Here is a 27,216-nt window from a genome sequence, read left to right as displayed (position 1 = left end):
AGCAGAAGTTTCAACATTTACTGCACAGTAGTTCATACACACTGTTGTGTATTAGGGGAGGAAATGAGCTGTGGGTGTATAGTCTCAGTGGTGGTTTGCAGTGTGCTTTTGTACATACAGATAACTTATATTATTTTTATTAATGTAAAAATTTATTTTAAATAAAAATGTTTGAGATTTTCTGTAGTCTGTGTAGTGTATTTTCTGTAGCTAATTATGTCCAATGTATAGAGGGTAAAATAACAAAAAGGCCACTTCATGGTCATTTTAGGAATAAATCCTGTCCAGAAAGAAAACAATGTGGCGAGCAGGCCTATAACTTACTTTTTTTTTTAACTTTGTTTTTTTTTTTTTTTAAATAGTAGGTTTTTTTTGGAATGGTCCCCTCCCCCCGCACCAGTATTCTAAGTCAATGTTGTAGGATTTCATTGCTTTCAATTACCAGTAGTGACTGTTGATCAGCATCAGAATGTTAAGAACATTCTAATGATCTTCGGACGAATATATACTTTTTGACAGTCAACCTGGATCACCCCGATATTGTTTAAAATGCAGCTTGTATGTCAGTGTGTCAAATATCGAAGTATTTAAGCACTAAATCTGACGGGTATTTTGAGTTCTATTAGTAATGCTTTTCACGGGTTATTTTTATCTTTTAATTCCATGTTTGAAACCACACCCTCGGCACGCCAGGCTACATGTAGCCTAGGTAACTACTTTAATCGTCAAGGTAGATGTCTGTGACTACAGGGCGGGTTGTTCCTTGAAGTGAAGCTACTTCCCGAATTGGAGCCACATCCCATTTTATCACGGGCTTCCCTTAGTTCACCTTTATGGTGACGATCAATCATATTGCTCTTGCTGCACCAGAGGTACCCTACAGTAGCCTGCTCTACCTCATGGTAGGGGACCTGGAGCGATGAAAGACACTAATAAAGAGGAGGGAGGAGGAACGGGGAAACCGGAGAAGGATCAGGTAACTTTAAGCTCTGAATTAGATTTTCCTACGCAGTAACGTACACGCATTTTTGGCTAAAAACATTTGCATCACTGCGAGCTAGAAAAGAGAACACATTTTTATACATACATAAGTAAAGTGCATGGCAACTTGATTTTCGCGCTGTTAATCTATTGCGTCTAAAATATTCTGAGGGGAAGAAACACTGTTTCTTGAAGTTCACTAATAGTAATGCGGAAAATGCCTATTTAACTTTGGAAGTAGGTTAGCCTAATATCCGGATTGTGGAAGTGTCCACGTTTTAGTTGGATGTGTCGTAGTTTCGCCTACAGTATAGTTTAGATTTTTCCTTGATCTCTTCTTAACCACCCTTGCTGGTTGCGAACAGTTCTGTTGCTGTATTTTACGTTTTAACTTCGGATTGAAACCACGCCAGAGGTAGTGATTGTTGCCAAGATAGCCGTGACGTCAGTCCACTTTTATTCCATCCCAAACTGAAACCGGTTTAGGCGACTATAATAACTTAATATCGTCTGCAACAGCTTTGAAGCAATGTGTTTCTCTCCCCCCCCTCCCGAATCGTAATCATATATTGTACGCTTAATTTTGGCTTATCTAAAAAGCAATATACCTACTTATTATAAGAGTCCATATAGAGAAAAACTAAATTTAATCTTGGAAATAGAAAGCCTAAAGCCTGATAACTGAGATGCTCCCAAAATTGGTCCTGGGCCTTACTTACTGTGTATGCTGGCTTTTATTTCAACCTCAGTCTCTTGATAACCCTGCCAAAAATTACAGTTTAAACCAATTTAAGCTGATCAAGCTGGTTTAACTGTGTTTTCAATACTTCTTGCTGGTTTTAGCTGGTCAACCAGTTTAATCAGCTGTTCATCAGCCTATAGTCAGCGAATATGCCAGTTTAGCCACCAGTTTAACCAGCTTTGACCAGCCACAGGACATTTTAGACTAGATTAGACCAGCAACAACCAGCTGGTCTTGGCTTGAATTTTCATCAGGGAAATTAAAAACAAAGAAATCCCACTTCTTTGAAAATGAATCATTTGCCTGTGCGGAACAACAGTAGTGCCTACATGAGCTGAATGATTAGAAGTCCTTAAATGACTATGAAATATTTGTTCTTTGTAAAATAATATGGCATTAGGATGGTAAATCATCCCTATTTTTTGCTACAACAAAACTAGCACTCTGAACATCCATCCATATCTATACCTGCTTATCCTGGTCAGGGTCGCGGGGGTGCTGGATCAAAGAATAATAGCCCTAAATATGTAACTAGCTCTGATGCACTTACGTAATGAGTGGCCAATCCTAAACCTTTGTTTAGGTTAGCTAGGTTAGCTAAGTTTTACAGGACTTTTTTTTGTTGTTGAAAGTTTTAGGTTTAGATAGATACATAGGTTTACTTATCATATATCAACAGACTGCTCTCTCACCTTTCACTGCATCAAAACATGTAAAATGTGTGATAAGTTCATCAACCAATCTTAACTACCTTGCATATTTCTCACCAAAGCAGTTAGATTCTAACTAGCCCCCTACCTTTGTTATTCAGTAGCAACTAGCCAAAGGGCTAACTTATGATTCAAGCAGACTGGAGTCTTGAAATTCTAAAAAAAGATACAGTAATAACTAGCAATAACTGGACAGTGGGAAATTACAGCTTCCTACAGCACACACTCTCTCAGTTCTTAGCGCAGTACAAGAACTACTCTCAGGATCAAGCAGAAAAGGCATAGAGAGGTCCTCTGTTGGGTATCTACTATTTTCTTGAGGCACTTATTTCATGACGGTGGAACATTTCCATGTTCCAGTTCTGTGTTTGAAACTTTGTCTCAAATAAAATAGCTCAAAACTGAAGGCTGCTAAACCCCCTATTGTTTTATATCAATGAAAATTAAAGATTTTTTTCCCCCGGCAACAATCATGTGCTGTTTTCATTTTATTCATCGATACAATAAAATAGGCAAAAAAAACATCCACATTTACCTGGAGAAATTGTAATGGCAGTAACAATCAATGTGTATGCCAAGGACACACAAATTAGAGCACCAGATCTCTCTTCACAGAGGCAGGCATCTGTAATATTTATCTTCTGACCTCCCACTGAGAATACAATTAAATTTGGAAAGTATGTGGTTGATTTAGTTTGTGGTTGTCCCCAGTCATTGTTGTACAAGCAAAAATAAATGTGATTACCTCAAATTCTGAGATGTTGTTTAATGTTTGGCCAAGCATTGAACTTTCCAACTCTTTCCAATAAACATCTTTGATATGTTGAATAGCACTGTTTACCCAAACAAATGCTGTGTTAAACTGCAGATTTGGTAAAGTGAATGTGCATATAATTACAATGACATTGCATATTCTGATTTAATTTACTCCTTCAAAAATTTGAATACTATCACCCACCCTGTTGTACAAATCATGTTAATTTAATGGCTTTCTTGTTTTTCTAATCCCTATGTGGCCACAGCGACGCCCAACAAGATTCTACATAGAAAATGTTAGCAAACTGGATCCTGTTAACTTCCCACTACAATAGTTATATCTATCATTCAACATTAAAGGATGAAATGAGGCAGAGTTTCAAACACAACAATGTGATTTGGCTTTTAAATGAAATTGTTGAATTGAGCTTTATTTGTACTGAATTTGAAGACCGCTATTATATGTTTTCTCTGTGTTCTTTGGCAGTATGTAGTGTGATTCAACAAAGTTTGACATTAAAATTTTTGGGTGTAGTGATTTTGTTTACCGCAGTTATTTTCAGGGCAGATGCAGGAATGGACTTGTCTGTCTGCCCTGGGCTGTCTTGTACAGAATGGTATTTAGTTCCTAGAAATGGCCACTCCTGTGCCATCAACGGTTGTCTAATTGGTTTACGGAGCTTTGTGATCTAGATACTGGTATCCAGCTGAACAAACTTGTTTCAGTGAACAAAATCTAAAGTTATTTTATCATTGTAGAGCTGGATCTGCAAGATCATTAAGAAGAGAGTGTGTACAACTTTTGTTGAAGATTCGTCGAGGTAGGCACCATCCTTTTTTTTGTCTCCATATAACAGTTTTTACACGACTGTGGAGTTGAATCTGTTCATGCATATATATAATCTCTCCTTCGCCTCCCCCCTCAGCAATGGAGCTCTGTGTCAGTGTGGGGGGGCACGGGAGACGCATACGTCAGTGGCCACGGGGGATTATTTCAGCACAGCCATCGTGAGCCAGTGGGACAGCGCCCAGCACTCGTCTGAGTACCCGACCGACGCCTTTGGGGAACTGGAGTTTGCTGGCGCAGGGAAGAGACACAGTCACGTGGGTGCTCCTTTTACTTAGTTCTGACTATGAGTCGCTCGCTCATTCATCCAGTCAATCGTAACGTTACCCCTTGGTTGCATTTGTAATTAATTGTTTTTACCCTTTCATCTTCTTCCTTCTTCCTTTTGTTGCCCTGATCTCAAGACCCCTTGCTCTTTTCTCTCACCGGTGCCTATTCTGTGTTGAACTGCCTTTTCTCAATTTCTGACAGCAGTGATAACAAATGTGCAACTGAAAAAATTGGAACATTGTTACATTTACAATGTGTTAAGTCGCTGCCAATAGGTGTTTTGTTCACCCAGTACATGTAGCTGTCAAAACAATTTTTTTGAACATTGTTTTTTAAAACACCCCTTAGTGTTGTATTAGAATTTAAAAAATGCGCTGAGTTCACTTGCACTGAGTTCTTTCTGGAGTTTTGATTTTAATAATTCAGATAACTGAATTTAATTAGAACTTACAGGAACTCTCGCTGGCTACACAATGATTCCTGTATATTTTTTAGGAAACATTTGGAGCCATATATGCAAACACATGAAAGCTGCAAGCTCTTCAAGAGGGGTACTCTCAATAAAGCTTTGACAGGGTGTGGCATCTTGCAAATGCCTTTGATACAAGACGTTTCTGATTCGCTGAGTGACTTAAAAAGTTTGCTCTGGGCTTTAGGCTCTCCAATGGTCCAGCATCCCGCAGTGTTACAGTGAAAATAGACTCAAACTACTCTGAAGTCTCAGACTCAGAGGTTACTTGAGCTTCGTCAAGTAACCTTGCTGTTTATTCCGATGTCTTGGTCAGTCAATCACACAGGTCGCAGCTTGGGATTGTGTTTGAGTTAGAAACACCTCAGTCAGTGGTCAGGTGCTGAAGGGTCTGGTCGGCCAGTGTCCATGTACCGTACCATCTTGCTCTTAGCACCAATGTGCCAATGTCCGGTGTGGTCTGTATGTGACGTTCTCTCTCCCCCGCTACTCCCAGTTCCTGCGCTTGTCCTGCGACACCGCCCCAAACACCGTGTACACACTGATGACCGTTCACTGGGGAATACCTCAGCCTAACTTGGTGGTGTCAGTGGTGGGCGGACAGGGCAAGGTGAAGGTGAAGCCCTGGGTTCGAGAGGTGCTCAGACAGGGCCTGGTTAAGGCTGCGCAGAGTACTGGTGAGTCCCCCACCCTTTCTTCTTCCTTTGTGTTCTCTCATTTTCAGTCATTGCGTTTTAAATATCCATCTTTCCCGTTTCCTTTCACGTCTTCCCTAGCTGTTTAGGAGAAGGTTAGCATGTATGAGTGTGTACCCAGGACACATGGGACACATGCCGTTGTCTGTCAGCTGTCCATGTTACATCGTAGTGGAGTCATTTTACACCCCGAGGCCAGAAGGAATGGGGCAGTGGTGTCAGCAAGGACATCTTGTAAACAATTGCCGTCTCTTTTTCGAATGGCACATGAAGGGAGAGCGCTGCCCCTTAGGGTATGCTGCTAAATGCGATCACAATAGAGGCTTCCTCTGAAAGCCTGGCTCAACCAGAGGAATTCCCGTCACAAGGACAAGGGCATTCAGAGACGTGGGCTCCACAGTACCACATCAATCACAGCGGCCACTTGCACGGGCCTTCCTGCATCTGGAAAGCCCAAATCATTTGCGTAAATTCCGTTCTTATTCAAGGCTCTTTAGAGGCTTGCCAAGCAGTGCATTTATGTCAGTGCATTGTTCCTTTTTATTTTTTTTGCTTAATTTAGTTTTTTTTTCTATTTTTACAAAAAAGCATGGTTTACATGGATTACACAGAATTTAAGAACATGGTAGCTGTTCTGTACTTTTCATTGTAATAAAGAAAAAAGTCAACCCCCCACACCCATGTCAACTCAAAATTGAGCAAGATACCAGAGAACTCAATTAATGCATTATAGCTGAACCAATGCCTTTCTTTCCATACCTCTCTTTCTCTCACTTACACACACATGCTCTGTTTTTCTTTCAGGCGCATGGATATTGACAGGAGGGTTGCGAGAGGGGGTGGGGAGGTGTGTGGGCGAGGCGGTCAGAGACCATGGCACCGCTGCCCCCTCACTGACCCAAACCAAGGTCATCACCCTGGGCATCACACCCTGGAGCCTGGTACAAAACAGACAGCAACTGGTCAACCCGCAGGTAGCGTTAGCGCCAAGGATGCCATCCTACAAACGCATGCCATGTGCAATAATGAAAAGCCCGCAGCCACATACCGCCTTGCTTGAGTTTCTAATGTTAGGTCGCTGTCTTCGCTGTCTTTCAGGGCAGCTTCCCTGCCAGATACTATGTGCAGAACACTTCGAGCGACACCTGCTGCCTGGACAACAACTGCCAGGCCTTTCTGCTGGTGGACGACGGCAGCGTGGGGCGCAGGGGGGTGGAAGCCGGCTTCAGGGCCCGTCTGGAGGAGTACATCTCCAACCAGAAGACGGGCATCTGGGGTGAGAGAATAGCTGGGCGCATGTAGTAAGAAGGGACGAAAGCAAGGGGGAGGGGGAGAAAAAATATTGAAATTAGCTCAATTTGCCACTGATGGTGCTATCTGGAGGTTGTGTATTTCTGTGTACTGTCATGTTTTTTGTATCTTTTGTACTGGTCTTTTTGTACCTACTGAGGAGAAGGCTGAATAACCTGTTTGTTGACTAGTCATGGAGATACGGTGTTACATGTTTTTCAGTCTTCTTAGGTCACTGTCCCCTTCAATCAGAGTCTAAGCTAAAATCTGTCATCTGGTTATGTTGTTAAGTGTGGCAGTGTCTAACATTAATAAAAACCTGCACTACTTTTTCAGGAGATAAGCATGTAATTCAGACTTCCTTATGTTTTCTGTCTCGTCATTTTTTTAGTTATAAGTTATACAGTGTTAAAAGCATCAATTTGCGCTACTGATTTATAGCTGCGAAGTCAATTCTAAAACACTGTGCATTTTACTGTAATTCCATAGCTTTCTCTGTAGCAGCATTAATTAATATTATTGCAGCAATATGACTTATATCAGAAAATGTAGCTTATTGTTATTTCATAGATAAACTTGAACTCATCTTTATGTGTTCAGTGGGTTGTGAAGTCATCTCAGCCTGTCAAGTTTGTCTGCTGGTCTAACCTTTATCAGGTTTTATGCAAGGGTAATTGCAAAATGGTATGTCCATCTGTATCCGTTTTGTTCTCCTCCAGGCAGCGGAAGCATTGAGATTCCTGTCCTGTGTATGCTGATAGCCGGAGAGGCATCCATGCTAAAGGTGGGGTTGTGAATAGTGCAAGCAGTGATCATAGCAATGAATAATATTGTCATTTGTTGCTTACAATGTTGCTTTTATCCCAGCCGACACCTATTAATGCCAAACCCTTGGTTATTTTCAGCAAGTGGAGAGTTCTCTTCGGAACTTGACGCCCTGGCTCGTCCTGGAAGGGTCAGGGGGTGCAGCTGACCTCATCTCTGAGATTGTGGATGACCTCTTCTCTGCACCCTCTGTCTCGGCTGCAGTTGAAGGAGAAGAGGAGGACCCCAATCTTGACCTGAGGGAGCAAGTTAGACAGAGAGTGAAGAAGCACTTTCCCTCTGAGAAAGAAAAAAAGATTGAGAAACTGACTGAAATGGTAAGGGCGGGGGGCAGATAAGTCTTGTGTTCTTCGGAAAGCAGAGTGTGACAGACCAAATTTCAAAGACCAAATGTAACATTTTTTTGCATTCAAAATCGTCAAACAGGTGCTGTTCTCTTCTCCAGGACATGGGATGTCTAGCTAGTTCTTTTTTTCACACATCTGTCTGTAAATTGAGCTTGCACAGATATGAGTGGGCGAGGTTGTGTGCAGTACAACTTAAAGGGTAGTTTACCTTCCCTCTTCAACCTCTGAGGTTCTTTTCTGTTGGACGTGATCATCTGTAAATTTGGTTTTGAATAAATAAGGTTTGGAAATGTAGCTGAAACTCTTCTGTTTTGTAGTTGGAAATAATCGTAACTTCATTTTAATTTGTAAGTAGCTTGCTATGCTAGGCATAGAACATCTACTTGGTGGTAGACTACTCCATGGCTAAGTATCTGGATATAAACCTTGCATCTGACAATGGGAGTGGAGAGCTTGTTCTGCTTTTGAACTGAGAAAAAGCATTGGTACCATATAGAAACTAGATTTTCATGTTTATAATTGTGAACAAACACTATAAAATGAATCTGGTAATATGTATAGCCTCTGGAGCTATAATGTCACTGTATACACTGCTTTGGAGCTAAACAAAGTTTATTTGTCACTATAACATATCTGGGTTTGCCCCTAAGAAAGATTGCACAGGGTCTTTATGAGGACATTTTCATCTCAGTTAGGTGGTAGATGTGAGGTAAGGGTGTGGCCAGCTTTCTTCCATTCTGCCTAAATATGAATCTCATGAATCCTTTTATCAACTTTTTATAATTATTCTTTCTCACGCCTCATTCTCAGGGGCTGAATATATGTCAGAATAGGGAGCTGATCACCATCTATCATGGTGAGCAGGAGGGACCGGATGATTTTGACACCGTACTGCTTAAAGCTCTAGTCCGAGGTAAACATCTATTTCTTCCTTGTATTTGGTTCACCTGCTGTAACTGCTGAGAGATAACTGACACCAAAGCAAATATGCCCCTTTTCTTTCATGAAAAGTGGTGGATTAAAAAGGCAGCGATTTGCAAAGCCGGTAATGGCCATTTCACCAATTTCATTCTTTGTCTATTTTACAGCGAGTAAACAGCGGGATGCAAATGACAAAAGCCCTTACACAGAGGAGCTGAAACTCGCTGTGGCCTGGAACCGAGTGGACATTGCCAAGAGCGAGCTCTTCAATGGGAATATTCAGTGGAAGGTGCGATGAATCTCCTCCAAACATAATTCTGTGTGAATCTCTCAGCATTCAGTAATGCACTGTCCCCATACTGGACATCATTTACTCTGTAGATTACATTGATCAGAGTAGTCTTGGCTCTACATAGTCCATATAGGAGCATCTCTTCTGTCTCCATGTATAAGAAAATGTTCTGTATTATAATTAACTGAAGGACTAGGCCAATAATCACTTGTTCTCTGTTCTCTGTTTTTTATGTTATTTGCACTTGGTGTTTGCCACAAGGCAAATGCAGTGGATTGTTTTTTATTTAATGTAATGTAATATAAACTTTATTTCCTTCTCCTTCACAACGCATTTCCCCCAGGACATTATCCATCAGCAGCTTGACTGCACTCTAGTCAATCAGTCACTAAGTGTTTACAGGCAGCGTTACTCACGATCTGTTTACTGACCTCCCTCCCCGATCAGTACGCTGACTTGGAGGACTCCATGACAGACGCCTTGGTGAACAACAAGCCCCAGTTTGTGCGGCTCTTCACCGAGAACGGCTTCAACATCCTGGACTACCTGACGTACGAGCGGCTGGAGAGCCTGTACAGTTCTGTGTCGGACAGCTCCCTGGCCTACACGCTGCTGCACCGCCGTCTGAGCGAGCGGCAGGTCAGCGCGGGGTTGGCGCCCTCCCTCAATACAGAGGACGATATCGCATCCGGCGAGAACCCCCAGTCTGGACTCATTAAAGAACGGTCCACTAAGGAATTCAGTTTGTACGAGGTGAGACCTAAGGAAAGTAGTGTACTAATGCACAGGGATGTAAACCTATTACCAGGTCAATTCTGTGTAAAATAAATACAAAGGGAAAAGAGTTTTTAGACCTGAGTAGTATGCTGCAATTTTGTAAATAATAATAAATAATTTAGGACCGTGTAGATAAGGGATACTTTACCTTGGTCCCGGAGGGGCATTAAATCCGTTTGGGCATTTTTCTCAGGTAGCTTTGAAATGGAAGACATTTTTTGAGTTTCGAAAGTAGAAGCACATGAAAACTTGCTAGATTGTGGCCTTTGATAACTTGGGTTTCGTAGCCCTGTTGTAGATGATAGCTGCTCACATTTTAGACAGAGGAACAGTGCATGTGTACTGTAAGCTACCTTAGATATTCCCTCTCGAATGCTAATAGTTGCATCCCTCTTCCTCCTCTCCCAGGTTTCAAGAGTATTGTGGGAGATCTTGGGAGATGTTTGTCTGCCGTTCTACTTTGGTCCCTTGCAACTGGATGATGTTGCTCCCACAAGAAAGTCACTCAAGGTACTGTAACACTACCCATTAACATGACTGCACCTGCTGAGGGGTCAAACTGCAGTCGGATCACTTTGCTGATGTTGCCACTGGATAGATAAAGTGCAGCAGGACCTGCAATGTATCCAAGCCTTTGAGTTAACCTCTTTGGCCATGGGTAATTTGGGGTAAGGGGAAAGCATTGCTCTGTGGGGTGTGGCAGAATAAGTATTACAGGCAGCCAAGCATTGGCTTAGAAATGAAGGTTTAAAGGTGTTGGGATTTACTCTGTACACCCTGACAAAAATGGGAGGTTATGATTGGTGGTTTGGAGCTGGACTGGAACCTGTTCCTAATGAACTTGAAGGGGCAAGATGAATGGAACTCAGGAAGTTTTTATTTTAGATTGTGAACATAATAATATAATTATATACTTCTGATACTGAAGACCTCTGTGTGGAAGGTTTTTTGTAGTGTGCAGACTCCTTCATGTACTGCTTCACCTTTTAGATGTGAATGTTTGTCATGGGATTACTGGTTAAAATTTCTGTTTGTCTCTCAGAAAGTGAACAAGGTTCTTCAGGGCCCGTGTTTGTACCGCAGCAAGTCCTGCCTCCACCCCTGGGCTGCTCTGTTCATCTGGGCTGTCCTGCAGAACCGCCGAGAGATGGCCATCTTCTTCTGGGAGATGGTAATTCACCAATGTGTGGTGTTCATCTGTGGCAGGAGCATTATCATACCGTAGCATACAGTAACTTACAGCACTGTCAACCCAAGATAGATATGTGCTAGACAAGCTGACTTCATTACTCAATCAGAGGATTATGTCCTGTAATCATTTCCCTCACTCATTACTCACTCTCTCTCTCTCTTTGAATCTCTCTCTTTCTTAGGTAGGTGAGTCTGTGCTGAGCGCGCTCACTGGCTGTAAGATGCTGAGGGAACTTTCAAAACTGGAATCGGAGAATGAGACCAAGCAGTCCATGAAGGAGCTGGCACAGAAGTTTGAGAACCTGGCACATGGTGAGGGAGTGGAAAGTTCGCCCAATGACCAAGAGACTGCAGTCATATTTGTGCTTGATGTTCATTAATTGCAATGTACATTGCATTGACGTGGTGTCTATGATGGAATGCTTTGCATTATATTTGTGCTTCATAAGGAAATGGACTGAAGGGAGCATGGATAAAATGTGTGTCTTATAATGTTGAATACACAGAAATATCATCTGTTAAAGTGTTTTTATTTATTTTTAAAACCTTTACATTTTTAATGCAGTTGTGCAGTGGATTTGGCACAACATAGCACATAGTATTGTATTTTTAAGGTCTCCCTCTGCCCCCCTCTCTAGATGTGTTCAGTCAGTGCTATCAGAGCAGTGAGAATCGCTCCTTTACGCTACTCATCAAGAAGTCAATGGTTTGGGGCGGTGCTACCGCTCTGCAGATGGCGACAGCAGGTGATGCCCGCCTCTTCTTCAGCCATGATGGAGTGCAGGTCTGTTTGTCAGTCTTTACTTATCTACCATGCTTTGATATATATATTTATATACTTCATTTATAAAATATATCAGGACAAACTGTGGTCAGCACTTAATAAAAAAATGTAAAAAATTATGCATGTCTGTTTGAAGTTTCTTCATGTTATCAATGTTTTTCCAAAGCTGATGTTGGATTTTGAACTTTGTTTTTGTTATAGTCTCTCCTGACTGAGATCTGGTGGGGAGATATGGACAGAAACACAAACAAGTGGAAGCTCATCTTTACTTTCTTTTGCCCTTTTCTTGTCTATACCAGACTCATCAACTACAGGTCAGCAACTGTCTCTCTCTCTTGCTTTGTCTCAGCGTCACTGTGAGTGACCTGTCGTATCAGGACTGTCAACTGTGACGAAAAATTTTTTTCTTTCTCTCTCCCTCCCTCAGGAAGCTCGATGAGGACGCAAACCATGAGGAGGTTCCTCCGGCCAAAGAGATGGATAGCCTGGATGGAGAGACCATCTTCTCTTTCGCTGACATCAAGCAAACGTAATGTTCTCCTGCTGCTCATTTTTCCTAATGCTTCTGTGTCTGTGAGCATCTGCATTTGCCCTTACCTTTCAGCTGGGAAAATCAAATGTCAAGACAGTCAATGCACTTTGCATGTGTGTCTCCCTCTCCCCAGTCTCAGTGAAGACGAACCTGAAGAATTCACAGAATTTCATTCTCTAAGACCGAACAAAGGTGGGACTCTCTCTCTGGCAGTGTTAATCTTGACTCTTTCTCTCTCTCTCTACCTCTTTATTTCTATCTATTTCTGTCTTTCATCCATATCTTTATTTTTTCCCCTCATTACTCCTCACATAACCCTCTCCCTTGTAATGTAGTGTAGTGTTACATCAGTCAGCATGAACACTAAAGGTATTTAGCCCATCCCAGAGTACAATACTGCTTATTTGCTAATTGTGATCATTAGCCTTTGTACATGTTCTTAAATAACTCTCTCATTCTCTTTCCTCTCTAGAACACACCCATCGGAAGTCTAAGCGCCCATTTGTGCTAGCCCGATGGAGACAGTTCTGGTCTGCACCAGTCACTTCTTTTCTAGGAAATGTGCTGATGTACTTCCTGTTCCTCTTCCTGTTTGCCTATGTGCTATTGGTTGACTTCAAGCCACCACCTCCAGAAGGTCCTTCCACAATGGAGTTTGTGCTGTACTTCTGGGTCTTCACCATTGTCTGCGAAGAAATCCGACAGGTATGGAGAAAGAAGGCTGTCCATACAGTATTACTGTTGGTGTTTTGGACCATGGACTGTTTCATTTTACATTTTTCGATGGACTGGGTCAACACAGCATTATGCATATTGTCAGAACTCACAGTACAACCCTATTAATGTTGAGCCTTGAGGTTTTGTAAAATTCAAATAATGTCATGTTACAAGAGAGGAAACCTGGCAATGAATGATGGATGTCTATACTTACCAGAGTGTTCAGTTGTGTGTGACGTGGTGCAGTCTGTAGAGTGGCTGACTCTCGACCCTATTGGACTAGTAAAAAATTAAGGGGAGCAAAATTGTTCCTGTTGTCCCTGGATTTTTTTTCTTTGCAGAAGGATCTACTGGGTCTGTGTAGATATGTATAACATGGTCACATTTGACTTCAAAATTTACTTTGGCTGACCAGAGACTTAAGCTGTACAAGGGCAGGAGGGAGCAGAAGCAGGATTTAGTATACAGGGAAGGTGATACTGTACACTGTGATACTATACAGTCTTTAAGTCCATGCTGTACTCACGGTGTACAGTATCTCCTTCCCTGTTTACTCTAAACCCTGCTTCTGCTCCCGCCTGATTATGGCTCTTGTACAGCTTAAGGCTCTAGTCAGCCAAAGTAAATTCTGAAGTCCAACGTGACCAGAGACAACAGGAACAATTTTGCTCCCTTTCATTTCAACTAGTTCAATGGTTCAAATGGATCAATCCATGCAATTTCAATTAGAAGTGGGACATCAGACCCCTCACTGATCTCACATGGGTGTATGTCGGGCTGATTCAGCTCGGTACTGTACAGCAGTCTTTTAGATCTGAGAGTGTTGTACAGTACTGAGATGAATAACTGTTGTACAGTACTGAGATGAATAACTGTTGTACAGTACTGAAATGAATCAGTGTTGTACAGTACTGAAATGAATCAGTGTTGACAGTACTGAGATGAATAACTGTTTTATAGTACTGAGATGCATCAGTTTTGTACAGTACGGAAATGAATGAATCAGCCCTACATACTGTACACCCAGATTGTTGACTGGGGGGTATTACATTACAGGCATTTAGCAGATGCTCTTATCCAGAGTGACTTTTTACATAGCATCCATTTATACAGCTGGATATATACTGAAGCAATGCAGGTTCAGTACCTTGTTCAAGGGTACAACGGCAGTGTCTTACCTGGGAATCGAACCTGTGACCTGTGGGCTCATTTCCACCTGCCTCCTCTGTAATTAGATTTCAGTATTATGGGCCACCCCCACGTTGCTTATTTTACACAGTCTTGTTTTGCGTATCTCTGTCTAGAGTGTGAATCATTTTGGAGGACACTATATATCTATACATACTGTTCATAAATATCTCCACCTGCTCTCACAGACCTTCTTTGTGGGGAACAGCCCATTGCTACAGAGGATGTGGCTGTACATTCAGGATCTGTGGAACAAGTGTGACCTTACAGCCATCGTATTATTCATCGTCGGCATGTGCTGCAGGTAATCAATGACCGACTGCCCCACCACTCAGCTCACTGCGTACCTGTGTGAAATACTGTACAGACAAGCGGAGAGATGTTGAGCGCAGTCATTTCAGTAATTTATCCAATGAGACTTCCATCATATCTCTCAATCTCGTCATATTCCAGCTTACTCAACCACTTTCTGTTTGTCCGTGTTCTCCTTCAAGTACTACAAAAGTTGTTTCACACTGTTGGCCAGATTGGCCCAACTTCCATTATAGGGTGACCTATCTGATATAATGGAATGTGACAAACTGGCTAGTGTCATGATTGGGGCAGGGAAGGGGAAGAGCGTGACAGTTACTAGAAAGTGGTTCTTTGTGCACTGCGCTACTTGATCTGTTTACAGACTGTTGAACATTGTGGCTTTTGTATAGATGAAGGGCGTGGGCACAACCCGTCTGCTCTCTGAGCCCAATGTGAGGCCCAAGCAACGCTCAACCTGTTTTTCCACTTTCCTTCCTTCTCTTGCCAGAATGTTCCAGTGGTCCTACGAGATCGGCCGGGCCGTGCTCTGTCTGGATTACATGGTGTTCACCCTCAGACTCATCCACATTTTTGCCATTCACAAGAGAATGGGCCCCAAGATTATTATTTTGGGGAAAATGGTGAGAGAGAGAGAAAGAGAAAAAGAGAGGGGGTAATGAATGAGAGGGAGGGAATGAATATTGGTCAAAGAGATTAACTGTGAGATCAACTGTCAGAGTGGTGGGTGGTTTAAGAGCAGGTGGAGGATAAGTTAACTTTGAAATATTTTGACATCACTGCCTGCTCTTTATATTCTGAAGAAAAAAAAACAATACATCACAATTTTTTAAAACATTTTATTTTGTATTTTTCATGCCATTGGAAGTCATTTGAAGCTTTGGACACTTAGAACCATCTATTTTTAAAGACTGCCCTGCTACAATTTTCTAAAAAAATAAATAAATAAATAAAATTGACAGTGCTGGGAGGGAATATGCCTAGCTTAACAAATTTGCAAATGCCGGCTCAAAAACCAATTCATTTTTATTTTTATATTATACTTTAAAAGGAGAATTTATTTTCTCTTTTCACAACTGTGTTGCACTCACCACTCCTTTCCCTCTGTCTTTTTCTCCCTCAGATCAAAGATGTGTTCTTCTTCCTTTTCTTCCTGGGGGTGTGGCTATTGGCATATGGAGTGGCCAATCAGGCGTTGCTGTACTCGTATGACTCTCGCCCAGACTGGGTCCTGCGCAGGGTGTTCTACCGGCCTTACCTGCACATTTTCGGACAGATCCCCCTTGAGGACCTTGATGGTATTCTACAGTGTCTGATTCCCTGCTTGTTAGTGCAGTGCATGTATTCCATACTGTTTGCTGCCTAAAATTGAGAAATACCGCAATCACAAAATATTTAAAGGATAGTTAACTTTCTGGGTTTTAAAAAATATTATTACTGTTTTAGTGTAAATTTTCAATGGGGCCAGACCTGTTTTTTAATGTGAAATTAAGGATATTTTTCAGGTTTTTAACAGAAGTTTCTGACAACCTGCAGACTTAAAATGGCCGGTAAACCTCTAGAGGTGTAACATCATTATACAAGCAGATTTGGAACTGCTTGAATTGCGTTGTCAGATATTTTCATGCTCCAGACCACAAACCCCTGAATGCCCCTATATTAGTCACTGTAAAGCCAGCAAGCCATCAGAAACTTTTGTATTTATCAATAATATTATTCATAGCACACAAAAACTGTCTGGGCAAATTCAAAGAATAGGCTAAAAATGAAACAACATCAAATTCTCCAAAAGTTGACCTATCCCTCTTAGAGATATGGCCTTTTTCCAAAGTGTGCACTGCGTACAATCATATGCACTGTACACTTGTTACAGATCAAAAGTGTTAACCTTTCCCTGTTGAGCTCTTCCTCTTTTTGAATCTTTCATTCACTATTTGTCCCTCTGTCCTTAGCTGCCAAGGCTGGGGAGGTGACCTGCACAGACAACGTGACGCTAATTGATGCTGGAGCTGAGCCTTGTATCAACACTTATGCCAATTGGCTGGTGATCATTCTGCTGGTGGTCTACCTGCTGGTCACCAACATCTTGCTTCTCAACCTTCTCATTGCCATGTTCAGGTATGGCTTTTAACATCTCTCTCTCTCTCTCTCTCTCTCTCTCTCACATACTCTCTCTCTCTCTCTCCCTCTCTGTTTACCTCTCTCTCTCTTCCTCTCTCTCCCTCCCTCCCTTTTTTGACCTCTATTTTTGCTCTTTGCTTCTCTCCCCATCACTATCCCCACCTCTATCACTATGGCAAGGGTGTCTCTTGCTGTTTAATATACCTTCAATATTTTATCTATGTAGTATCCTCAGCATGAATAGAATGTGGTTAGTACTGTTTCCATTCTGTTAAATTCTTTTCGACTTAATTATGTCTGGTGGGGAAATTTGGCCTTTTGTGGTATCAGATAAAAAGCAACCAACCTAAAGACAGACAACAATGGTGTACTGATCCATGGCTCCTCCCTTCCTTTTACACCAGCTACACGTTCTCCAAGGTACAAGACAACAGCGACATCTACTGGAAATTCCAGCGTTACAACCTGATTGTGGATTACCACATGCGCCCCTCCCTGGCTCCCCCCTTTATCATTCTATCCCACCTCCACCTCATCATCAAGAGGAAAATCCGCAAGATCCCCTCTGTCAAGGTCCGCCACTTCGGTGAGTGTAACAAAGTTGTGTCCAATGGTGTCAGTGGCTGAAACAAAAGAATAATTAACTGGTGGAAGGGTGGGCATATGGTTCTGTTATTTAGCTGTTCTAGCTTGCATATGGGTGGTACTTACCACCTATATGCAGTATACGAGGTATATACGAGTGAGTTTGGTGGGAGTTGTGAGTTTGTGCAAGTTTGCATCTGGGAAAGTTTCTGCTGCGTTTGTTCTTGTGTAATGGTGAGAATAATGGCAACAGGATAAAGCTAATACATTTCATGCTGAGTTTGTGTTGCATTGCAAATTTCAGCTTAAATGGAGGGCCCTTTCCCCCTAAGAGGAGTGACAGAGCTGCCCACATGGAAGCCTTAGCCTACATTTTTTGTGGGTAGTACTCAGTGAAATGTCCAGGGTTAATTGGGCCAGACCAGGACCATATATACACTGTAAGAGTTGATTTAACAATGGACATTTTACTGTTTATTTCTGCAACACATACACAAATTTATATATGTTTAGTATAATTTGAAGTACTTTCTTATTCAATAAAAAAACCCTTCATTTTCATCGTTGCTTATCACTCATATATAATGGGAAAACTCTTGCCTTTACAGTAAACCTTTTATTAAGTGGAAGATCATGAAGAAATGTTTAGAGAGACAGAAGAAGCTCATGGTTTAAAACAACTTTGTGGCAAGCAATGGGATGCTAAGTTCTGCCATGCGATTTCATAAGTGAAAGATTCACATTAAAACATCAAACATTATTTTGATTAACATGTTGTCAAAATACAGTATACATGCAGTATATATTCATATTGACATTATATATATTATTTATATATTTATGAACAACATGGTTATTACTAACCTACTACTATGGCTACATGATAATAATAATAATGATAATCATCATAATTGCAGTTCATTCATCAGATGCCACAGGTCCAGTGTGCTTTTCCATCAGTTGAAGAATTAAAGAACCACAACAGAATTAGAAACTTACAATAGCAGCCTTAATGAAGGCTGAAAGTAAAAGCCACACATTAAATGCTACAGCCAAAGCCTTGAATGTACTGAGCGGCAAGACCAGAATCATTTAGCGTCATCACTTTCAAAGATGTGCTCTGGGGATTTTCAGAGGCTGAAGTTGAATGAGAGCGATTATGTCTTCATGATTTACGGTAGGCTGGTTCAAAAACAGCAGGTCCCAGAGTGCATCAGGTTTGCTACATCCACATGTTTTTTTACCGTGTTGCATGTTGTGGGGTGAAAAATGATGCTTTGTTAAGGATTCCCCTTTCAAGTCTTCTACAAAAGAATTCTTCTCCTTTGCCACTGTTGCCCCATTTTTTGTCTTTCCATTTTTTTCCTTAGGGGTTTTAACATAGACTGTACCTTCTGTTCTCTGAGCTGTCTATTTGTCTGCTGTCTTGGGCTGCTGTTTGAGAAGGGCCATCTGAGTAAACAGTGTCCCTCACTAACTAGCACCTGTCTCTCCCCCCCACCCACCCAGTGATGGAGTTAACAGACAAGCGGGCCAACAGGCTGATGACATGGGAGGCCATTCAGAAAGAGAACCTCCTGACCGAACTGAACAAGAGGCAGCGAGGGAGCGACACAGAGAGACTCAAGCGCACATCTGCCAAGTAGCCTTTTCCGCTCTCCCCACCTGTCTCTCTCCCCCTCTGTGGCCCTATGTGTGTGTCTCTCTCCCCCTCTGTGGCCCTATGTGTGTGTCTCTCTCCCCCTCTGTGGCCCTATGTGTGTGTCTCTCTCCCCCTCTGTGGCCCTGTATGTGTGTCTCTCTCTGCCTCTGTGGCCCTATATATGTGTGTCTCTCTCCCCCTCTGTGGCCCTATGTGTGTGTCTCTCTCCCCCTCTGTGGCCCTATGTGTGTGTCTCTCTCCCCCTCTGTGGCCCTATATATGTGTGTCTCTCTCCCCTCTGTGGCCCTATATATGTGTGTCTCTCTCCCCCTCTGTGGCCCTATGTGTGTGTCTCTCTCCCCCTCTGTGGCCCTATATGTGTGTCTCTCCCCCTCTGTGGCCCTATATGTGTGTCTCTCTCCCCCTCTGTGGCCCTATGTGTGTGTCTCTCTCCCCCTCTGTGGCCCTATGTGTGTGTGACTATGGCTCTGTCTCCCTGCACCTCCTTCTGCCTCTTTCTCCACCAATGTGTCTCTAAACCCATGTCTCTACCTCTGTCTCCCTCCAACCTTGTCTCTGCCCTGCTTTCACATCTCAGTTTAGTGGCTGTCAGGCCTAGCTAGGGCTTGATTGCCTTTTCCATTTGTTTGTGCGCTGTTGTACAAGGCATGAGGTATATAAGGTGACGACACGCATTAACAGACAGTGAATGATGGAGTACTGCTGTGTGCGCAGGGTGGACAATGTGCTGAAACAAATGGCTGAAATTCGTGACCATGATCGCCGATTGAGAGCACTGGAATCACAGGTAAGCTGTCATTAGTCCTATTTCCTTTACTGCCTGTTAGTAGCACAACTTGAGCCCTGCAATGGGACTCAAGGTCTCTGGTCTTCATTCCACCTGGGCCCACAGTAACCCAACACATTAAATTCACAGCTTGCTTGTATAAGGGCAGCTTCTCTCCCCTTCAACATGAGTTTATTCTGCAGCTGTCCTCTCAGTCAGCTGAGTACAGTGGCTACAGTTAATCTACTGCACTCTCCTCTCTCTCCCTCTCCCTCTCTCTCCCTCTCCCTCTCTCTCTCTCTCTCTCTCTCTCTCTCTCTCTCTCTCTTTCTCACTCACAGACGGATTATTGCTGTAGTGCCCTCGCTTGGGTGGTGGAGACATTACATCAGAGCAACCTGGGCAAGCCAACACGTCCTCCACCTAAACTCAGAGGTACTGCTATATGCTGTCACTTTTTCCCACTGCCAGCCAGGTCTCTTTGAGGAATGGGTCACCTGTAACATACAGGGAAATGTGTATTATACATTTAAAGCTGTCTATTTGAGATTTTGAGCAGCATTTCATTGACAATTACTTTAGTTTCTGTTACCAATTCTCAATAATTTCCCCCCTCCCTAAAATTTCTTACATCTAATTGCATATTTATGATAATCATAATACTGTACCTTTTGTCTTTCAGAGCCTCCTCCCTCTTCTTCGAGTTGATTCCAAAGGAAAACAACCAAAATTAATATATAGGGTCAGTGAAAGGAAGAGGCAGACTTTTTCACTTTGTTACTGAACCTGTTTTTATGGCTTTAAATCCTGAAGGCTGTTTTACTGCTGCTGATTGTTCACTTTCTGTTTTTATATCAGCCTTCACTATTTGTCATTTGCTCGTGCTGTACTTTCATATTGTTCACTGTTTTCACACAGATCAGGAATGAGTGTGGAAATACATACAAATACAAACTTCAGAAATACATAGAGAAACAACACTTGATCTTGCTAGGGAACTCTAGGGCGACTGTCTGGTGTCATTTTATTTAAGAAATGGTTATGTAAATTCAAATTTGTGTGTGTGTGTGTGTATGTGTGTGAGACCTCCTGTTGTCATCTCTTTGGAGAGTAAAGGGCACAGTGTGTGGAGGACAATGTTCTGTTTTGGCTTTAACCTTACAAGGATGTGTGCTTGCATGGATCACACTGGCCGAGGAGATGAAATGAATTGCGTAACCATGGATCTTACAGGAGGAAACAAAATTAACACAGAAGAAAAGCCATTCCATCTTAAACTGTTTACTTAAAATTTTGTTGGATCTCATATATGTTTCTGATTGATGTTTGCTGAATTAAACGATCTTGCTTGCTTATTTTGACTGTTTTTCTCCAAGAAGCTGTATTTGTTATGTTTCTCCACTCATTTATTCAGGTTTTTCCTTTAATTTGTCACCCATCTGTATATACATAGGACTTTCTCAACAGAAATTCTAGACTTACAGTTGCTGTGTATGTATATCTTACAGTTCTATGTACTGTGGCATGATGTAATTACCTACCAACATCATTTTGTTTGTGCACAGACACTTAATGTGTATTGAAGAGGCCATTTGGTAGAGCCCATCACAGTTGAATGGGTTTATGGAGTAGAGCATATTTTGGTCCCCTGTGTCCAGCCTCCTCAGATTTCACCCGCACATTAGTTTTAGCCACATTTCATTCAGTCTCATTGTCTTGCTCACATGCATGTGAAAACCACTCACAAGTCAAAACAAAATCGAGGAAGCACAACAGATGTCTGACAGAGATTTAGTGAAATGAGCATTTGTCCCCAGAGACGGTAACGACAAAGGCAGGGGAAGGGGGGAAATGATTCAACAAAGTGACTTTGGGAGGAGATAATTAGGACAAAGGGACAAACAAAGTGCTGTTTTTTTAGAGAGGGTTGGAGAGGAGGATTTAGAAAAGGAAATGTTGAAAGCTAATGCACAGGCCTTATGAAGGAAGACAGAGCTACTGTTCGATGTGAGAAAGGGGAAAGGGAAAGAGGGACTGCGATGAAGCTTACAACGCACAGTTCCAGTGACCGGCAGACGAAGTGAAGGTCACTTTATACTGATACTGGGGGATAGAGGGGCTTTTAATAGAGTTCCTGCCCACCTGCCCATCCCACAACTCACACACTCAACTATTTTGGCAATGTGTTGTTGGGGGTTGGTGGGTTTGGCTGCAGAAAGGTTGAGTGTCAATGCTTGACTGCCTGAGGCTAGTACTACGTGTACCCATGTCTGTGCCTGCGTGCCATGCCATTGTTTCTGTCCAGACCATTTGCACTTTTTATTTTTTTTACATTTATGTGCTTGTGTTTGTGAGTGGGTTTTTTGTTGTTGAGTATTGTCACTGCTGCCATGGCTATATATAGTTAACTGATTTGAATACAATATGTGAACTTTCTTCCAAAATACTTACATAATAGTTTCAAAATAATTTTAAGTCAGTGAGTAGTTGAGACAACTGTTACTTCTCCATGCATGACCTTCCAGCGTGTCAAAGTGCAACTCATTATGTGCTCCAGGAATGTCCATCTGTGACAGTCCTGGGTATGAACTGACTGTTTGATAGATTCCCAGCCAAATGTTGGGGATTAGGAGCACATTTATGCACGTGTGAGGGTGTGTGTGAATGTGTGCTCGCCCATATCTATGTGCACACACATACACTTTTTCCGGCATGCTTGTTGCTCTCCTTCACTGGTTGGAACTCTCCTTCTCCACCCCTGAAATAGCCACACTGATCTGTCATGTTACCTTTCTTCAGTATATGTCCACCCCTCTGTATGTCTCTAGAGTTAAACTTGAACAATCATTTATCCTTTCTCCCTTTCTGTCTCTCTCTCTCTGTCTCTCTCTTTCTCTCCCTCCCCCCCCTCCCTCTCTCTCTCTACCCCCTCCCTCCCTCTATTCTCTTTTTCCACACCCGACTGAGTTCGGAACATCATAAGCATAGTCTTTAAACATGTGCTGTTGTCAGTCAACAAAAGTACCCCCCACTTCTCATCTTACCCCCCATTCTCCTGTTCACTGTCTGTGTCATTTTAGTAAGGTCCAAGTCTCGCCACTGGGCACCTATCGTTGGCTGAACTATATAGTCTTATCTTTTTTTTTCATGAATGCATAAGCTACTGCATAGTGGAACACGAGGCAATATATTTTTCTGATACTTTGTTCAGTTCCCATTTTTTGAAAAGAAGAGGAATATCTTGAGAGTTGTGCATTGTTTCCACTGGATTTTGGGTGTGGGTGTCAAAATCCTGGGATTTGGATTACGCATATTTAAAAAGGGGGGAGTATATGCATATATTAAATATATGTTTCTCTGTTAGATAAAACAACAGCTCACAGCTGTCGCTGAATCTGTTCTTGTGGATGTACTGGAGCCCTGAAGGATTTTAACCTTCTTTCCCCTTCTCTTTGTTTATCTGCCCACGCTTTGGTCTAATATGGCCTCCTTCAAAACATGGCTGAGAGGGCTGATGCTCATTCTCCTGTGTTCCTTCCAAACACCCCTCACTCCAGTGGTCAGAGCTCAGGAGGAAGCTCTCACTGAAGACCACCTACAAAACCAAGCTGATGAGAGTGAGGAACCAACAGGTGCAGAGCTTGATGATGATAATAACGATGAGGATGATGATGTCGGTGATGATGGAGATATTGGGGAGAGCATAGAAGGAGCTAATGATGACAATTATGATGAAAATGACAGTTATGATGATGGTGATGATGAAGACGTTGATAGTATTGACACAGAGAGTGAAGAGGAAGTCATCAGTGATGATGATCATGATGGGGAGGGTGAAGATGAAACAGCCAGTGATGAGTATGACGACAACAATGATGACGACAACGATGATGAAAATGCCAATGATGGCAGCGATGCTGAAGAGGACATTGAGGAGGAAGATGGTGATCATGATGAAGAAGATGATGATGATGATAATGATAAAGGTGATGAGGAGGAAGATCATGATACAAAAGATGACAATGAAGGTGAAGACGAAGATAATGACAGCAGAGATGATGATGATGATGATGGAGAAGATGCTGCTGCTGATGATGGTGGAGATGATGATGATGATGATGGTGGGCAGGGGGATGATGATGCTGATGATGATGGTGGAGATGACGGTGATGAAGGTGGACAGGAGGATGATGATGCTGACGACACAGAGGAGGAAGATGAACCTGATGCTATGGAAGGTCATGATGAAGATGATGGTGAAAGTGATAAGGATGAGGGTGATGATGTTAAAGATGAACAGCAGGATCAACAAGGTAATTAAAGATTTATATGAAAATCTATTTAATATTTGTTCTGAACTTGGGAATTAACCAGAATAATGAGGGGATGAGCTTTGCTACTGTGCCTACATATGTTTAAATGTACTGTGCCCATTATTGCCCTTGCGAAATATGAAATACATATCAAAGATTTTGCCATCTTGATTTGTGTAATGATAAAAATATAAGCATTTTGTTTGCACTTAAAATGCATTATTATAAGATAATCCCCTACTGAAGATAATTATAATATAATACTCTACAGTCCCTACTGAATTCCATTTTACTTTACAACATAATGGATTTCAAAAGCTGTACATGAATCACAATTAATAAAAATCTTTGCACTTTTGCCTTTAAATGTGCATGTGCTTGTGTGTGTGTGTGTGTGCTGAGCAAGGGCAGAATTGTGGCAAGCATATGTGATTACTGAATACATGCGTGAGAAAATGCTGCTATATAGTACGTGTACCACAGACTAAGTATATAGCAATATTTTGTGTAATTTCCCTCTCTAACCAAAAGCTAACCAAAATACACAGAACTCATCTTCAGTGCGGCAGTGCAGAATTAGTCACACTGTGATTGCTCTTCACCAGGATATCCTTCAGCACAATCTGCCCTCTTGGTATGTGCAATACAATGGCTGGAGTCTGGGTTAGCCATGCTGACCTTCTGAAGCTAAAAATAGAATAGCTGAAAAAAGTAATTATAAATTGTATTAATTTTCTTTAGCCGTGTCAAAAAGTATAGTACTTACTCAGTTGCTTCCATGAGACACTTATAATTTCCAGTCTGTGTCAAAAGGCTTATTTGAAACATAAATATTTCAGTTTCGTCTTCATCAGAAATTCAGGTCAGAGTAGTATTTTATCAGTGATTTTATTGTGGCCTTTTGCTCAGCCTGGCCAAACACAATTTTTGAGAAATGCACTCAAATATATTGGTTAGTAATTTTATGTCTCTGTTTACATCTGTTTTCATCGGATGACCATTATTTTTTTTCCAGATTCCGATGCTGAAGCTGAAGATGGTCATATAGAGGAAGAGGGCGGTGGTGCTGAACTCCATCGCGCTGGATCCCTTTGTGGCTACTGTTCCTTCTGCAAGGTAAACGCTCAATATAGCTACACCGGTCTCTGTCACTGCCATTTTCCTTAGTGTGCATCCCTCAGTATTTATCCATAAGTAAAAACAATTACCTTCTCTCTTTCAGCACTGCGATGCCTGTGAAATGTGCCCTTGTCAGGAGGGAGACATGTCAGAACACTGCAAAGACTGTGAAGTGAGTCTGTTTTTGTCACAGTCACCAAACCCAAGCTTGACAAGTTAAATGAACAACATCATCCTGTGTGAGAAAATTGCATGTTGTGAAACTTGTCGACATACAGATCTACGATTCAAATAATGCAGCTGACATGAAAAGTAGCTTTGGCCATAATTAAACGCTGCATCACTACATGCTACATCTTACAAATGAACTAAAAGCAATATTGGTGATTTGTCCTCTTGGGCACTGTATTTACATGACCACAGTAAACATGTGTAAGCAAAGTTTTTCAATGGTGAGCAGGGTGTGAGTCGTGTTGTGTAGGTGTTCACTTTGATTTCATCTTTCTCTAGATGTGCAATGTCTGCTACATCTGTCCTGTACTATGTGACACGGTTTGCAGACCAGGTGAGAAAATTAAATAAAACAATTTGATTTAGAAATGTGCATTAATATTCTAAATATTGTTTTGGCATAGTGCTGTGGGATGACAAATGCATTAACAAATTCCAAGTCCTTAAACTGACCAAGCATTTTTTTTCAGGTGGCTTTCTTGATGTACTAACAGGATCACTCTACCAGTAAGGCACAACTAAGCTACTGAATACACTTTATATGCAGTGATCTCCATGATGTTTGGGACAAAGATTTGTCTTTTCTTGGTTTGGCTCTGTACTCCACAATTTTAGATTTATAATCAAACAATTAATGTGTGGTAAAAGCACGGATTCCTACCTTTTACCCCCCCCCCAAAAAAAAAAAAAAACACTGTATTCCCTATTCCATCAATACAGGCAATATTCAATCTCACCAATACAATTTGGTGAGATCTGTAGCAGTGAACTCTTTCCTTTCTCTCCTTCAACAGAACAATGGCTGACATCTTTGAATAGCCTGGATACCACTCCATCGCCACCATGTGGCCAAGGCAGGATCTGCACCAATGGGAAATTTGTTGTTAGACTACTTTATCATTACTAGCTATTTTGTTTATTACTTTATTTTTCTGTTACCTTTTGATCTGATTACATCACACATACAAACTGAAAAATTAAATATTATAAAAATATCTAAATTAGTTAATTTTGTATTGTTTTAAAAAGTTTTAGACCCAGTCGCAAATAACAAAAAGATGTGATTAGGCATATTTAAAGTATTATATTGTTGCATGGCAGCAATATGAAATTAGGAATATTCAAAGTATACTGCTGCATGGCAGAATAAAAATGTCAGATTAACTAAATTGTGTTTTCATTTCCATGCTTTATTTTTCTGTGTCTGAGGTAGTGTTCAGATGCAGTAACCATTCCAAATTGATTAAATGATAAAATGCCTTCAAATATCAATATACACGAACCATACTAAACTCTTGACATATATACATAGCATTATAGTGTCCTAGATATAAACCATGATATTTTGCATGAGGACACATTATCATTGATTATCATTTCACAGTAGTGTTGTTATATACATCATCATAAATAAATATATTTAGAGATTGGATAATATGTTAGCATTATTAAAACTACAGACATATTGTCTTGTAATAAGGAAATGCAATAAGTTGGTTTTCTAAAACCAACTGCGACCATTGTATAATGTAATTAAGAAGACAAAAAAGGGCTATCAAGTAACACATTCTGCTAAAGGTGTTCAGCCTACTCACAGCTTTGAATTCAATCCTGCTGAAGGTAGTAGGTGGCCCCACAGGCCAGTGCTTAATTGTTTGTGGCAGCAAGGGATGGTTTCAGCTTGTATGGTTCATTGGATGCCTGCAACTTTATGTGTGTGAATTATATATGAAATTTAGAACACCAATGCAAAGCTGCGCAGCTTAGCTGGT

The 27,216-nt window shown here is 41.5% G+C and overlaps 2 protein-coding genes across 3 annotated transcripts; both read left to right on the top strand.

The window, feature by feature from the left end:
• Positions 1–720: 720 nt before the first annotated feature.
• Positions 721–21,136, top strand: LOC135247990 (transient receptor potential cation channel subfamily M member 4-like). 2 transcript variants are annotated; one of them, XM_064322034.1, is made up of 28 exons: positions 721–976; positions 3,949–4,010; positions 4,116–4,293; positions 5,272–5,452; positions 6,275–6,444; positions 6,569–6,746; positions 7,480–7,544; positions 7,666–7,902; positions 8,743–8,845; positions 9,021–9,142; positions 9,593–9,898; positions 10,331–10,432; positions 10,965–11,093; positions 11,296–11,425; positions 11,752–11,897; positions 12,099–12,211; positions 12,325–12,426; positions 12,563–12,621; positions 12,902–13,134; positions 14,523–14,638; positions 15,137–15,269; positions 15,770–15,944; positions 16,599–16,764; positions 17,172–17,353; positions 18,862–18,994; positions 19,730–19,802; positions 20,123–20,216; positions 20,464–21,136. In XM_064322034.1, the coding sequence occupies exons 1-28, from the start codon at positions 920–922 to the stop codon at positions 20,487–20,489; spliced, it is 3,771 nt and encodes a 1,256-aa protein (XP_064178104.1). In that variant the 5' UTR covers positions 721–919; the 3' UTR covers positions 20,490–21,136. The 2 variants fall into 2 exon arrangements, with proteins under 2 accessions (XP_064178104.1, XP_064178103.1); XM_064322033.1 differs by having other exon boundaries at positions 12,563–12,627; positions 12,905–13,134.
• A 1,647-nt stretch (positions 21,137–22,783) lies between these two features.
• Positions 22,784–26,613, top strand: LOC135247991 (germ cell nuclear acidic protein-like). Its single transcript, XM_064322035.1, has 6 exons — positions 22,784–24,094; positions 25,110–25,210; positions 25,317–25,385; positions 25,724–25,778; positions 25,915–25,951; positions 26,239–26,613. Exons 1-6 carry the CDS (start codon positions 23,263–23,265, stop codon positions 26,261–26,263), a joined length of 1,119 nt encoding a protein of 372 aa, XP_064178105.1. The 5' UTR covers positions 22,784–23,262; the 3' UTR covers positions 26,264–26,613.
• The last annotated feature ends 603 nt before the right edge of the window (positions 26,614–27,216 follow it).

This window comes from Anguilla rostrata, chromosome 2, assembly GCF_018555375.3.
Source record: "Anguilla rostrata isolate EN2019 chromosome 2, ASM1855537v3, whole genome shotgun sequence".
In the NCBI taxonomy this organism is placed as follows: Eukaryota; Metazoa; Chordata; class Actinopteri; order Anguilliformes; family Anguillidae; genus Anguilla; species Anguilla rostrata.
Note: the sequence above shows the minus strand (reverse complement) of the source record. Positions and strands in the feature narration are given on the sequence as shown.

What these genes read in the sequence shown, in the direction of transcription:
- LOC135247990 (XM_064322033.1), top strand. Translation starts at nt 920, where the DNA reads ATGAAAGACACTAATAAAGAGGAGGGAGGAGGAACGGGGAAACCGGAG. An exon ending in TAAGGCTGCGCAGAGTACTG is followed by an intron (nt 5,453 to 6,274) that starts GTGAGTCCCCCA and finishes TTTTTCTTTCAG; the next exon opens with GCGCATGGATATTGACAGGA. An exon ending in ACCAGACTCATCAACTACAG is followed by an intron (nt 12,212 to 12,324) that starts GTCAGCAACTGT and finishes TCCCTCCCTCAG; the next exon opens with GAAGCTCGATGAGGACGCAA.
- LOC135247991 (XM_064322035.1), top strand. Translation starts at nt 23,263, where the DNA reads ATGGCCTCCTTCAAAACATGGCTGAGAGGGCTGATGCTCATTCTCCTG. An exon ending in GCTACTGTTCCTTCTGCAAG is followed by an intron (nt 25,211 to 25,316) that starts GTAAACGCTCAA and finishes TCTCTCTTTCAG; the next exon opens with CACTGCGATGCCTGTGAAAT. An exon ending in TGACACGGTTTGCAGACCAG is followed by an intron (nt 25,779 to 25,914) that starts GTGAGAAAATTA and finishes ATTTTTTTTCAG; the next exon opens with GTGGCTTTCTTGATGTACTA.